This window comes from Cibotium barometz, chromosome 23 (genome assembly GCF_041138505.1).
Source record: "Cibotium barometz isolate CiBa-2024 chromosome 23, ASM4113850v1, whole genome shotgun sequence".
Classification (NCBI taxonomy): domain Eukaryota; kingdom Viridiplantae; phylum Streptophyta; class Polypodiopsida; order Cyatheales; family Cibotiaceae; genus Cibotium; species Cibotium barometz.
The window spans coordinates 27,732,009-27,747,704 of record NC_141068.1 but is presented as its reverse complement, the minus strand read 5'-3'; the positions used below and the strand labels follow the sequence as shown (position 1 = coordinate 27,747,704).

The 15,696-nt window shown below is 37.4% G+C and overlaps 1 protein-coding gene across 1 annotated transcript in view; it reads left to right on the top strand.

Moving 5' to 3' along the window:
* LOC147625811 (acyl-coenzyme A oxidase 3, peroxisomal-like) overlaps window positions 1–1,390 on the top strand; it is a 59,206-nt gene extending 57,816 nt beyond the window's left edge. Inside the window, exons 11-15 of the mRNA XM_086817380.1 lie at window positions 160–306; window positions 460–564; window positions 666–767; window positions 917–984; window positions 1,077–1,390. Coding sequence (XP_086673506.1) covers window positions 160–306; window positions 460–564; window positions 666–767; window positions 917–984; window positions 1,077–1,296 — 642 coding nt within the window. The 3' untranslated portion in view covers window positions 1,297–1,390. The remainder of the gene's footprint in view (window positions 1–159; window positions 307–459; window positions 565–665; window positions 768–916; window positions 985–1,076) is intronic.
* The last annotated feature ends 14,306 nt before the right edge of the window (window positions 1,391–15,696 follow it).

The window sequence follows — 15,696 nt, the reverse complement described above, 5'->3', positions numbered from 1 at the left end:
TTGTAGACATTAATATACATTTTTTTCTTCTCTCCGCACGCATGTGCGTGCACAGGCAAATAGGCCTATGTTTTATTGCCTTTGGCGTGCGGGTGTTATGTTTGGTCCTCCTTTTCAATGCTTGGAGTTCTTATCCTAATATATTTTCCTAATATTAAGGTGAGCAAGGCTTTGCTTGGGGAGTACTTTGCTGCTAAGAAGAGAAGGAAACCAACCGAAGCTCTTGGCTTGAAACATATTTACGACACTTTCCCTCCTATCCAGACTTCATCTGATATTTTGATTTTACAAAGCAAAGACTTCCAAGTAAGACTCTCTCTCTCTCTCTCTCTCTCTCTCTCTCTCTCTCTCTCATTTTTGGAACTCAGCTTGTTATGAATCTATGAAAAAATAAGTTGCTGAAATCTATGTTACAAGTCATTTTTGAGTCTTGAATTCACAAGAGTATCTTTTTCTCAGCTTGCTTTGTTCCGACTACGCGAGCGAGACCTGCTACACCGTCTAGCAGCAGAATTGTCTGCCAAGACCTCCAAAGGATTGTCTTTGTCGGATGCACTATTGACTGTATGTATTAAGCTGTTACATTTTCTTTGTTGGATGCCCCTAAATCTGATGTGGCATTTTTTCTAAATAGTGTCTTATTGATTTGCACTTTGCGTGTGTAGAGCTATCATCTTGCAGAGGATTTGGGGCATGCTTTTTCAGAAAGGTCTGTGCTCGAGACTTATATTACTGTGGAGGAAAAGCAGTCTGATGGCTCAATAAAGGTCTGTTCAACACCCTTTTGCCTCATATGTAAAATTATCTGTTCAGCACCCTTATACCTCTCATGTAAGCTTGTCTTTGACAACAAGTACAAAGGATGTAATGGATGCTGGCTTGCTCTATTCTCCTTCTAACAACAGTCTTTGTGCAGTCTCTACTGGGGCTTCTAAGGGCACTTTATGTGCTAAGCACTGTTGATGAAAATCCAGTGTTCCTAAGGTAAGCATTTTAAAGGTTAGGCCATGCCTATAGCCTGGCTATAGATTTAAATCTTGTCTCATTTTCTCTCGTGTGTTCTTGGCTTTGGACAGGTATAAATACATAACATGCCAGCAAGCCCAAGCCATACAAAACGAGATAACACGGTTATGTGCAGATGTTCGACCACATGCTTTGGCTCTTGTTGACTCTTTTGGAATTCCTAAGCCATTGCTTGGTCCCATTGCCTTTGATTGGGTCAAGTACAACTCTTGGGAGCAAGTACAACTCTTGCAAGAAGGGTTGTCTCCGACCCTTCTTGCAAATTTGTGAATAGTTCATTTGACCAGCTAATCTACAAATATCATAGCTATCATTTTCCTAAATAATAAGAGCATCTAATTGGTTTTGAAGCAAATGTTACTAAGTGCTTATCTTCTTGTTGAGGAGAGTTCCATGGGACTCTAGTGTTGAAGTCTCTGATTTTGCCAAGATACTTTCGAAAGTGCTTAAGTAATGGCGTTCATCTACTATAGGTTAGTAGCCAGTGCAGTTGAAGTTGTACTTTGAAGGAATATTATGGCAAGGCAGGTGTCTTACCGAGTTGATTATGCCACATGAAGAAGTGATTGGCATGAATCCATGTGCAAATTGCAACTTTTATCATGGAATAAGGTAGCTGACATGGGTATCACATTTGGAATTAGTTCCCTATAAAATCCATTTATTTCTTTGCTAATCCAAGACATGTACTTCATGGAATACTAGGATAATCTCCATTGTCCCACTATGTAGCTTTAAGCCCTTCCAAATTTCATAGAAGGCCAAAGGTGTAGCAAGTGAAATTAAAGGTATTGATTTTGCAAGATGAACATTTGAGAAAAAGAAGTTGATTTGAGAAAGCAAAGCAATATGCAAGAGATGAGTATGTTGTACAGTGGGAACAACTTTTTGCAGCCTTGGATGTTATTTTTGACAAAATTCAAATGACGTTAACTTGTTTTGGGTCACCACCAGTGAGTGTTCTGGTGTTGCAAAATAAAGCTATTTTCAATGTTCCATGAGAGTGGTAGCCAAGAAAGACAACCAATCCAGTCTCCCCCAAGGAATTGTTTGATCAAAAAGTTGGGAGACCACTATGGCCACTTTGAAAGCTAACATTTGTTGGTACCAACACTTGCAAACATGTTGACCAATCTACCCCAGAGAATGAACTAGTCATGGATCTAACACTACTTGTTGAAGTGTGGACTCTTAAATGAAAGTTCTCCTATTGAGAATACCTTGTTGAAACCATTAACCACTTCCATTTATTGCTTTGGATCACCAAAACTTGTTTTGCACAATCTAAAACTGTCACTTGCATGCATGTGCCCTGGCTAATCCTCTTCATGACCAGTTTTCATCTTTAATTAAGTTAGGAATTAGGTCATCATCAACTTCACCATCATCCAAAGCATTGAAGGGCATTGAAGACTTGTCGATAGCCATCCAGACCTAGTCAATTGGCAACAAGACTTCAAGACAGGAGGTGGCTAAGCCTTAGGTAATGGCTAGCACATGCAATAGCATATAATAATAAGCGCATGAATTTATTCAGCATATTTCATAAATATCATGTCCAAAGGTGGCCAACAGCTTTTGTTATTGGCCAACCAACAACCTTCACACATATATAAGCATAAAGGCATAATTCAAGTTCATTCAAGTCATTTTTGTCATTCAAAATTATAATCAGCAATAGATGTCGTGTAAGAGGCTACAGATCATCCCTTAGAGGCTGACCAAGGGCCTGACCATGTACGTACATTTAGACAACCATATTTTAGAGAAAAACCTTGACACCTATCTCTCTCTTCTTCTATCTCCTCTATCTTAATCATGTTTAAATCAACATCTTGTTCTTAATCAAGCTTAGGGTTGTGGATTCTTTATATACATAATTCCTATGGACTTATTTAGATGTTCATATGCTCGATTTCGAAACAAAACATTAGATTTGATTAAATTTACCCTCTAAGCAAAAATCATTGCATGAGCTACAGGGTGATATAGCACATGATTTGGAGGACTTTGAAGTGGTTGAAGTTGATGAAGGCAACACCTCTAGTGCCTTACCAAGCTCCCTATAGACTATTTTTGAAGTAGAATTACTCCAAATTCTTGATTTGAGCTAATTTGTACCAAGGGGTGGAAGGGTGAAAAATAAAACTTATTTTGTGGCTTAATGATTTTTCCCCTAATCTAATTAGCGAAATGGTCCTAGATCCTAATGGAAATGTTGGGATTTGATACCACTTGAGATTTGAGTTGAGAGCTCGTGGTGGATCAAAAACAACTAGGAACATAATGTTGGCATAATCTAGGTGCTAATGGTTAAGAAAATGATTAGCAAAATGACACACTGTGGGTATAGATCAAAAGCACACATGGCTTAATCTTGCTTAATCAGCTCCTAAATAATATCTAAAAAATCTAGCCTCCACCTCCCTTGATTTGAGGGGTCATAAATGCTAATTGGACGCTTTTTGGATGCCAACTTACCCACTTGAAGTAGGTGAGTTTTTATGGAAAAATCTAGAGGCTTCTTGCACTTAATTGCTACCTTTTTACATGCCATTTTGACCTTGGAACCCAACTATATCAAATGACTAAGGTACATGCTCGACATTGCTACACAAATGTTCCACCCTCTAGTACATTGCTTTTTAACACCTTCACCCTTTTTCCTTCATGGAGGATGTGCAGAGGGTTACAACATTAGAGGTGTATAGCTTCTTGAGTGGGTACAATCAAGTGTCGATTGTCCCAAGGATCGGCATAAGATATAATTTTCTGTTGAGTGGGAGACCTATACATTCAAAGTGATGCCTTTTAGGTTTTGTAACAACCTACCAACTTTCTAGAGGTTGACATGTATTATTGCATTTAGGAAGCAACATCGAAATTTCTTAGAGATGTTCATAGATGATTCATGTGTGCAGTTAAAGTGCAAAAATTGCATCTAGCACATCCAAGGGAGGTGTAAGAATAATGCAAATTGAATCTCCCTAAACCTTATGATGGCCCATAAAATTGAATCTCATGAAATCTCATGGTGGCCCACAAAATTGTATAAGACTATGGTAGCATGGAATCGCATAATTGAAGCAAATATCAAGACCATCATAGAATTATCACCACCACATAGCTTCAAAGAAGTTCATATTTTCATGGACCATGTGGGATAATATTGGCGCTTCATCTTGGAATTTGTAGTGATTCCAAAAATACTATAAAGACTATTGGTGGAGTTTGTGTGGACCGAGATGAATGTGATGAGCCTTTTCAAAAGCTAAAGCAAGCCTTGGTTAATAACATATCCTCCAACCACCCAATTGGAAAGTGAAATTCCATGATGCTTTAAAGTTTGCCATTGGATGCATTCTTACACAACTAAGTGATCACATTTGGATTATCCCATTTACTTCTCTTTTAAGTCTAAATGAATAGTGCATACATAATTTTTCTGCCACAAAAAGAGAAGGAAATCAACTATGGTGTATGGAGTAAAGCATTTTCAGCATTATCTTATTGATACATATTGATAATTATTTTAATAATTATTTCAGCATTTATGTGGATGATGAGGCCTTGTTGTTTTTTGTGAACAAGCCATGCCCAAGTGGAAGGATTTTTTGTTTTTGGCATTTTCACTAAGCATTTTCATAGCATTTTTTATAGCCTTTAGCACATGATAAGACCTTAGATTATGGTTCAACTCTTATCACATATTTTCTACTTCACCTTTACTCACTTAAAAAATGGTAGAATCACCTATACCTAAATCTGTGGTGGCTGATTGATTGCTAACCAAAATCATAGGAAAGAAACATTCTAGCAAACTGTGAACTACACTAACACCCACTTTTGAATAGCTAGTATCTCCCAAATGGTGACGAATTTAAAGATGCTCAAAATTAGGAAGTTGTAGCCAATCATATGGATTATCATCCTAAAAAGCCTCATCAACACAAATATCATATGCGTGGAGATATTAAAGCTACAAAAACATGCATAATTATGTAGCAATTTCATGATCTCACCTACCACCAATCAAGCTAATGGATTACCCAATGTAATTCATTGTTATTAGAGTGAGTAATACAAAAATAGAAAGGTATATTAAGGGCTGATCAACAAGCCAATTAGGTTTTGAGAGATTGAGTTAATCTGCCATGTGTTAAGTTCATCTAGTTCATTCTAAGCTGTAGTGCACAAGAATTAACCTTTAATAATACGAGCATTCTTGAGTCCAATCTAATTGTTATATTATGTTGTAAAGTCTCTCTATTTGTATGTATTTGATCTTGGTATTTAAGCAATCCATAGTGCTTTCAAGCTATCCATATTGCCCATCGTGTTTTCAAGTAGTCCACACCACTTTCAAGCAGTTAACAATACTTTATAGTAGTATTTCTAGTTAGTGCTTTTTAGTACTTATACAGTGCTAGTTAGCTACTACAATATCTTGGTACCATCCAGCTCTCTAAAAGTAGTTAAAGAACAGTCTCTGTAGTGCTTTATAGTAGTATTTCTAATTAGTGTTTTTTAGTACTTATGCAGTGCTAGTTAGCTACTGCAACATCTCAATACCATCTAGCACTCTAAAAGTGATAAAAAAGAAGTCTCTGTAGTGTTATCTACCCTGTACCACTTTCTTGAACATAGTATCAAAGCACAACCTATGGTAAGCCCTATGTCCATGTGTGAATCCTAGAAAGCCTAGGAAGTATTTCATCTCATTCCATTACTTTCTCATCTCATAATGGCTCCAAGTCATATCACTCTCCACTGATGTAAGTACGCTTGACAAAAAAAACTATAGTGCATGGAAGTTTAAAATGCATACTCTACTAATGATTCAGAACATGTGGAAGATTGTGACAGGTGAAGAAGAAAGACCAGACCATGGTGGAGAACAAAGGAATGATTGGGATAGAAGAGAAAATTAAGCTTAAGACTTCATCAACATCAATGTCAATGACAACATGGCTGGATACGTCATAAGTGTTGTAAATGCAAAGGAAGCATGGGACATCCTAGTAGATACATTTGAAGGTAAAAGTACCATTAGAGCTATGTATCTAAGGAGCAAGCTTATTGACACTCCAAATAATTCAAATGAAAGTGTATATGATTATCTACTAAAGGTCAAGAACATCCAAGGTGACCTTATAATAGCAAAGGAAGCATGGGACATCCTGGTAAATATGTTTGAAGGTAAAAGTACCATTGGATGTATGTACTTAAGGACTAAGCTTACTAACACTCCAAAGAATTCAAATGAAAGCGTATATGATTGTCTACTAAAGGTCAAGAACATCTAAGATGAGCTTATAGCAATAGGTGAAATAATCAAAGATGAAGAGATGACACAGACAATCCCCAAGGGAGTGAAGAAGGAGTACAAGCACTTTGTTACCTCTATTGCTATGAGAGAAAAGTTTTTTTCACTTGAAGACCTTACATCCCTTCTACTTCAAGAAGAAGAAAGGTCATTAAAAGACACACCCAATTCAAGCAAACAAGAATCAACACCTACAATCTATAGAGGAAGAGGAAGATCCAACTTCAGAGGCAAAAGTGGAACATGAAGATCCAACTTTAGAGGCACAAGTGGAAGAGGACGGTACCACAACTACAACCCAAGAGGTCCACATGAAGATTCAAACTTAATTTTGACCTAGAGAGAGAAAATATTCTAGACAGAGATAATTCAATTTTTAGATATCTTTGGATGAAAATATTCCTTCTCATTAAAATAAATTCCCCCGAAATAGAAGTTTAAAAAGAAATTCCTAAGGTGCATTAGAAATAAATTATAATGTGCACAAAAGACCTTAGCCTAAGGGTCCAGATTTTCTAAAAATTTTAGATTAAGGTTCTTATGGACCAATAAGATTAATCCAAATGTAGGGAGGAGATAAATTGAATAATAAAAGAAAAACCTCCCAAAAATGAGTTAATGCTCACATAAGATGAAGAGTGTACTAAGGACCAAAGAAAACAATTAAAAACTGAATTTTGACACCTCAGAGTGGGGATCTCCCCTCATGAAGTAGGCGCCTTTTTCTCATCATTACCCCCAATTTTAAATCAATTAAATGAGATATTTTCATCTCTCCTCTCTCCTATTTCAAAACTAGATCCAAAAAGTAAGCTGAAACTGACCCAAAAATGGTCAAAAATTGACCAAACTGATCTAGAAAATTCTAGAATCAGTTTGCTTAATTAGAGGCTCACTTTTTCCTATAAATAGAAGCCTCATCCTTTGTAAAAGCTTAATGAAGTTTATGCACTATTACTCTACTCCTGTCCTGAGCCATCTACATTGAATTTCTTAATAATTCAATTATTTTTGGCATAATCCTCTCCAAAGTGAATTGGTGGCCACTCTTGCTTCAAACAAGAGTAGAACCCTCAATCCCTCAAGCTAAAGGAGAGCTTACAAGCTCCATGTAAGCTAATTTTCTTACTTGTTTAATTTTAAGTCTATGATTTTCTTGATTTTCATGTTTTACAATTGATTGAATTAAATTCAAATGCTATGCCTTTGAGGAAAAGGCCACCCCCTTCTCTTCTTTATATTCCAGTCTTTCTTAATCCTAGAAAGATTAACTAAGGGATTAATTAAACTCTCTTATTGTTTACTCTCTTGAATTTAGAAAATTGTGTAGATTAGAGTTCTATGAGTCTAATTTGGGTTAATTTAAGTTAAAAATAGAATGATAAAATGAGAAATGGTCAGCCATACAATGGAGGTTATGGCAAAATTTTCCATAATTTTATGGAAAAGAAAGTTTGTTTTTATGTTATTCCAAAAAGGTAATTCCCACCATTTTGCATCTAAAAGAAATATTCTAATTACTCCATGTACATATTCACCTATGAATATGCATGGATATCACTGATATTAATTATTAAATTTTATTTTTATACATAGAAAGATGCATAGAGGAAATTTTTTTATTGCAAAACTATTATTCTTATTAAATTTAATTTCTATGCATAGAAAGATGCATAATGAAAATTTATTTATTATAAAAGTGTTATTCTTATTGCATAAAAAGATGCATAACGGAAATTTTTTTATTATAAAAGTGTTATTCTCATTAAATTTAATTTCTATGCATAGAAAGATGCATAATGGAAATTTTTTTATTATAAAAGTGTTATTCTCATTAAATTTGATTTTTATGCATAGAAAGATGTATAAAGGAAATTTTTTCATTACAAAAATGTTATTCTTATTAAAATTGATTTTTATGCATATAAAGATGCATAAAGGAATTTTTTTATTATAAAAGCATTATTCTTATAAAAATTGATTTTTATGCATAAATAGATCCATAGAGAAATTCTTTTTATTTTAAAAGTGTTATTCCTATTAAAATTGATTTTTTGCATAAATAGATGCATAAAAGGATTTTTATAAAAGTATTATTCCCATTGAAGTTGATTTTTATGCATAAATAGATGCATCAAGAATTTTTATATCAAAATTAAAATTCTCTTAAATCCTATGTTTAAATTCTATGAGTATTTGATAAATAAATAATTAAATACTCTAAGAGAGAAATTTCTATCGTTTTATATTCACACGGAATGAAAAAAGAAAATTCACGATCTATTGAGAATTGAAATATTCAGATAAATGATTAATTTATTCCTCATTGGAATTCGTAACTAATTTAAAAATCAGTTAAGTGAATCTTCAAAGAAAGAAATTCAGTAAAATAGTAATTGAATTATCAAACCTTTTTGAGAAAGCTAGTTCAGGAAAAATCTTATCCGACTCCAACCTTGAATCAGACTATGACCATGACCAAACTCTTTCATCAGTTTCGAGGAAAGAAGATGTGACCATTTTAGAAAAGTACACTCAAAACTCCTGCCAAATCTGAACTAAGTTTGAGACCCTTCGAATTGATCTGTGGATCAAGGTTACAAAATTTGAGGAATTCTGGTATGAAATTCAAAATTCCATTCAAGAAGTTTTGGGGATACTGATTCAAGAAATACTCCTTGTATATTCAAAAGAAAATCAAACTGAAAACTTGCATAGAAACCTTGTTTTCTTAAAGGACTGTCTTACGCCAGAATGCTGGAGGGAGCATTTGGTATATGTTTTTCTAAGGGAAGTTGGTTGCAACAACTGGCGGGGAGTGTTCAAAGGACAGCTCACACGACAAAGCCTGCCCAGGTCTTGACCAGCCTCGGTAGTATGGACGAGGGACGACGAAGTAGTCCCTGATGAGTGAAGTGCCAGGACACCTAAGGAGGATCCTGGAGGGTTCTGACCAGGCGATGCACGAGCTCGCGGTGCCTAGGACACCCATGCATATATCGTGGAAGATATGTATGATGGACGAAATGATTATTGTAATCTGTTACTGGATCTCGTTGTGCTGACCAGTTGGTCTCAACGGAGAGTTCAAAGTAATACTCTTTTTGTGAGAAACAAGGAACTGGATGGAATTTTTGAGTTATCTGTAATCAATAACTGTTTGTCAATGGATTATTTTATATGTTAAAGTTTTAAAGAGGAGTGTGTGTGTGTCTGTATTCGAAAGCAAAAGTTAAGAAAGGCATTCAATTATGGGTGGGTGAGTAATTGTCTGGTTCTACCTATTCCAGTGGTTGGACCCATGGGTCGGATGGATGGGCTGGAATCAGTGGAGTTTTAATAATTAAATTGAAATAATAGGAATACGCTTATAGAATTAGAGTAGTTAAATAAAAACCTGAAGAATTTCTCAAATGAGTAAATCAACGGCTGTGCCTGATTTCGGTTAGGAAAAGAACATTGATTTCCTTAAATGATTAGATCGACGGCTGTGCGTGATTTTGGTTAGGAAAAAAGTGTTGATTTTCGCAAATGATTAGATCAATGGCGGCTGTGCCTGATTTTGGTTAGGAAAAACCGTTGATTTCTTCAATTTAAGTCAGTGATAGTTTTCTTTCTATCTGGTTTAATCAAGTGAAGGATAGTTTAGTCTCTTGACCCCGTTAGAAAATTTGTTTAAAAAATCAAAAAGGCGGAATCGTCCCCGTTTTCCAGGCAAGGAAAATTTTCTCAATTTCGGTTTCGAAATGACCACGAGCCCCGTGCAAGAGGAAGCTACTTCCGCTCTACTAGCAACCAAGAATCCCGGTGCACTGAGGGGGAAAAGGGGTCTCACAGCTGGTATCAGAGCGCTGTTGTAAACTTACGAAATAGCAGCAAAAATTGCCTAAAATTTTAAAGTAAATCTGGGAAATAATGTTTTCACTTGTTAAGATTATGTTTGAAATGAAGTTCATAAATTGAACTGGATTTTTAGATGGATACCCCAAATCTGTCTAGCATTCCTGGACTCTCCCAGAGTCAGGATATGATCACCTTTTTAGATGGATACCCCAAATCTGTCTAGCATTCCTGACTCTCCCCCAGAGTCAGGATATGATCACCTTTGCCTTCGAAAATCTCATCAACCCCGCTACAACCCGAGAAAGCGGAGTGAGACTCGCTCGTCACTTTGAGGATCTATACTTTCCTAATCCAGTAGAGCGACATCAGCATATGTGGTTCTCTGGAGGGCAAAGTATTAACGTCAATACCAATCAACGGCAGAGACTCAGACATAATATCTCGCTAGCCATGATCTTGATAAGGCTAGGAGTTATTCATTATGTCCAACTCTATAATCATTCACCCCGAAATTTTAGAATTTCTTACCATATTTTTAGACTTCTTAGCCGCTTTATTCTTAGGAGAAGAATTACAGCACCATTATCAGTGATGAATCGTGTATATCATAGCATGTCTCCATCGCAGTATCGCCTTTTTATGCGTACGCGATTGAGGCAGTGACTTTTGGAGCCGAGACGCTCTATGTATATATCAAATCTTTTGATAATAAATGATGTTTTGCAAAAGATTCTAAATTGTTTTCCTGGTTGTGAATATTGGTTAATAAAATTATCAGTGTGAATCTTGTTTTCAAGAATTATGATGGAATATTTATTGTTTAAGAAATAAATCTAAAAAATTAAATAGTCATAAATCTGATGAGACAGAGTTAAGTTGACAAAAATCTCATTTTGTCAGAATCATAAGGCGTGCGGCCCGTGCTAGGCAGCTCGATCTTCTTACCGATGATGAAGAAATAGATCTCGACGCTCGTAAAGCCCTGCACCGATCCCAACCTAGTCCCTTCAAGGGTGAAGGGCAATAGTTAGGAGAAGTAGCGGAAAAATAGATCGAGGCAATGGAAGAGTATTTTGATGTAACCGGTTATAACGAGAGAAGCAAGATGGCTCTCGCCAGATTGAAAATTGTGGAAACCGCCAGGGTCGCATGGAGGAACCATTGCGAGACAAACCATCTCGACCAAAATACCCAGACCTAGTCAGATCTTAAAGCTTATCTGTAATTAGTAAAAGCTTCTAGGTTACTGAAAGGACTTAGAAAGAAGCAGCTCATTTATGTTATCAAAATGAGTCCGGTAGACACAAAGTTAAAGGCTAAAGTACCAGAATGGTTAAGTGAGTATGATGATTTATTCCCAGCAGAGCCAACTGAGATGCCTCCAATTCTTTTGGGAAGTAGATCATGAGATAGAATTGACCCCCGGAACTCAGCCCCAGTAGCCCAACGCACGTACAAAATGCCAGTCCATGAAGCCGTTGAACTCAAGGAACAACTTAGGTAACTGTTAGAACAAGGGTTTGTAAGACCCAATGTTTCACCTTGGGGAGCGCCAGTTCTCTTTCAGAAAAAGAAGAATGGAACGTTAAGACCTGTGTGGATTATAGAGGTCTCAATCAGTTGACAGTTAAGAATAAGTATCCTATCCCCAGAATTGATGAGCTTCTGGATAGGCTAAATGGATCCCAGATCTTCACAAAGATAGATCTCAAATCAGGGTATTACCAGATCAGGATTAATGATCAAGATATCCCGAAGACAGCCATCAATACTCGCTATTGGCACTATGAATTTACTGTCATGCCGTTTGGATTGACAAATGCCCCAGCTACATTCAATCACCTAATGCAGGACATTCTCAGAGAATACTTGGATGATTTTGTTCTTGTTTTCTTTGATGATATTCTGATTTACTCAAAGAATGCAGCTGACCATGAAGCTCACGTCCGTAAAGTTCTTGAGACTCTAAGGAAGCACCAACTCTTTGTAAAAAAGAGCAAATGCACTTTCTCTGTCGACCATGTGGAATACTTGGGCTTTCTGGTATCCAAAGACGAAATTTATCTAGATTCTGCAAAAGTCCAAGCAGTCATAGATTGGCCTGAACCAAAGATAGTGAAAGAAGTCAGGGGATTCTTGGGATTAATTGGTTGGTATAGATTTTTTATCCCTAAGTATGCTCTCATAGCTTCCCCCCTAACTAATCTTCTCAAGAGGAATACCCTGTTTGAATGGTCTGCCAGATGTTAGAGCGTTTTTGATAAGCTGAAGACTGCCTTGGTAACCAATCCCATTCTAAAGTTGCCAAATTTCTCTCTAACCTTTGAGGTAGTAATAACAGATGCCAGTAGTTTTGCCCTGGGAGGTGCGCTCATGCAGGAAGACAGATATCCCGAAGACAGCCATCAATACTCGCTATTGGCACTATGAATTTACTGTCATGCCGTTTAGATTGACAAATGCCCCAACTACATTCAATCACCTAATGCAGGACATTCTCAGAGAAAACTTGGATGATTTTGTTCTTGTTTTCTTTGATGATATTCTGATTTACTCAAAGAACTGACCATGAAGCTCACGTCCGTAAAGTTCTTGAGACTCTAAGGAAGCACCAACTCTTTGTAAAAAAGAGCAAATGCACTTTCTCTATCGACCATGTGGAATACTTGGGCTTTCTGGTATCCAAAGACGAAATTTATCTAGATTCTGCAAAAGTCCAAGCAGTCATAGATTGGCCCTAACCAAAGATAGTGAAAGAAGTCAGGGGATTCTTGGGATTAATTGGTTGGTATAGATTTTTTATCCCTAAGTATGCTCTCATAGCTTCCCCCCTAACTAATCTTCTCAAGAGGAATACCCTGTTTGAATGGTCTGCCAGATGTTAGAGCATTTTTGATAAGCTGAAGACTGCCTTGGTAACCAATCCCATTCTAAAGTTGCCAAATTTCTCTCTAACCTTTGAGGTAGTAACAGATGCCAGTAGTTTTGCCCTGGGAGGTGCGCTCATGCAGGAAGACAGATATCCCGAAGACAGCCATCAATACTCGCTATTGGCACTATGAATTTACTGTCATGCCGTTTGGATTGACAAATGCCCCAACTACATTCAATCACCTAATGCAGGACATTCTCAGAGAATACTTGGATGATTTTGTTCTTGTTTTCTTTGATGATATTCTGATTTACTCAAAGAACTGACCATGAAGCTCACGTCCGTAAAGTTCTTGAGACTCTAAGGAAGCACCAACTCTTTGTAAAAAAGAGCAAATGCACTTTCTCTATCGACCATGTGGAATACTTGGGCTTTCTGGTATCCAAAGACGAAATTTATCTAGATTCTGCAAAAGTCCAAGCAGTCATAGATTGGCCCTAACCAAAGATAGTGAAAGAAGTCAGGGGATTCTTGGGATTAATTGGTTGGTATAGATTTTTTATCCCTAAGTATGCTCTCATAGCTTCCCCCCTAACTAATCTTCTCAAGAGGAATACCCTGTTTGAATGGTCTGCCAGGCGTTAGAGCGTTTTTTGATAAGCTGAAGACTGCCTTGGTAACCAATCCCATTCTAAAGTTGCCAAATTTCTCTCTAACCTTTGAGGTAGATGCCAGTAGTTTTGCCCTGGGAGGTGCGCTCATGCAGGAAGGTCATGCAGTGGCCTATGAATCGCAAAAACTCAGAACGCATAAGAGAAATTATGTTGTCCATGACTTGGAGCTACTTTCAGTAGTCTATGCCCTAGTTGTGGAGACAATACCTACTGGATCAAAGATTCACTTTGATGACAGATCATCAGAGCTTAAAATAGATCTTCACTCAGAAGGATCTCAGCATGCGCAAAGAAGGTGGATGCAAACCCTACAGGAATTTGATTTTGAAATCAAGTACCGCCCAGGCAAAGAAAACGTGGTAGGAGATGCCCTAAGCAGAAAAGCCTCCTTGCTTTTCTTGCAATCACAGTGGTGTCAAATCCATTGATTAATGAAGCAAGAGAGAAGATCATGCAGGATAGATTCTTTGGCCCTATTGCTACCCTACTTATGTCGGAAAGCAAAACTCCTTGGGAGTTGAACCAAGTTCAAGGGTACAACCTGGATGAAGGAATTATGTATTATAATAGCAGGCTATGTATTCCTAATGATGAGGGAACTAAGAGTCAAATTCTGAATGAAGCCCATGATAGCCTCAGGACATCCAGGTTTCATCAAGACCTACATGTCTGTAAAGAAAAGCTTCTTTTGGCTTGGAAAAAAGAAGGATGTACTTAATCATGTACGTCAATGCCTGATATGTCAGAAAGTCAAAGCCGAAAGAGTGAAAATGCCTGGAAAGTTACATCCATTAGACATCCCCCAGATGAAGTGGGAATGTATCAGTATGGATTTTATTACTGGACTACCTTTATTGCAATTAGGTTACAACTCCATCTTCATGGTAGTTGACAGACTACTAACCAAAGTTGCCCATCTGATTCCAGTAAAAGAAACCTACACTACAGTGGATGTGGCCAGAGTGGTCCTCAAGGAAATCTTCAGATTGCATGGCCTACCCAGCAGAATAGTAAGTGATCGAGATCCCAAATTCACATCAAGATTCTAGACTGCATTCTTCGAAGCAGTAGGAACTTTCTTGGATCTCAGCACAGCTTACCACCCCGAGACCGATGGTCAAGCAGAAAGGGTGAACCAAATAATTGAAGATATACTTCGGTCATCCTATGGTGGCAGCCCCCAGGGAACCCAAGAAGTGGCTAAGCTATCTGCACTTAGTCGAATTCACCTATAATGCCTCTTATCACCAAAGTATCGGGATGAGCCCTTTCAAAGATTTGTATGGACAAGAATGCCTAACACCATTAACTTGGTCCGACCCATTAATTAGGGTCGAGATGTCCAGACAAATGCTTGACGACATGGAGCAGCAAATGCAATCAATCCGCAAGGATATAAAAGCTACCTAGGATAGATAGAAGCAGTATGCAGATAAGAAGAGGTCAGACAGAAAATTCAAAGAAGCAAATATGGTCTTCATTCGAGTACGCCCCAAAAGAAGTTCTCTATCTCTTGGGAAGTACAAGAAGTTATCCCCCAAATACTGTGGGCCATATCTGATTACAAAGAAAGTAGGTGACTTAGCCTATGAACTTCTTCTGCCTCCTCATCTCAAAGTACATAATGTATTTCATGTCAACCTACTTAAGAAGTATGTATCGAGCCCAAATCATGTGCTTAATGATGAACTCTTAACTTCTTCAACCCAAGGGCAGATGGAACTCCAACCTAAAGAAATCCTTAATGTTCGAGAGAAGGTTCTCACAGGAGCAGAATTCTGAGAGAATTATTAGTCAAATGGAAGTTCTATCCTTTTGAAGATGCCACCTAGGAGAAAGAAGCCAAACTGTGCGAGATTACCCCCAGTTTGCGAGATGTGGACATCTCGCGTTTTTCAAGTGGGAGATGTAAGATTCCTCCCCAGCCCCTCAAAATGTCCAGTTTCTTCCCCTGT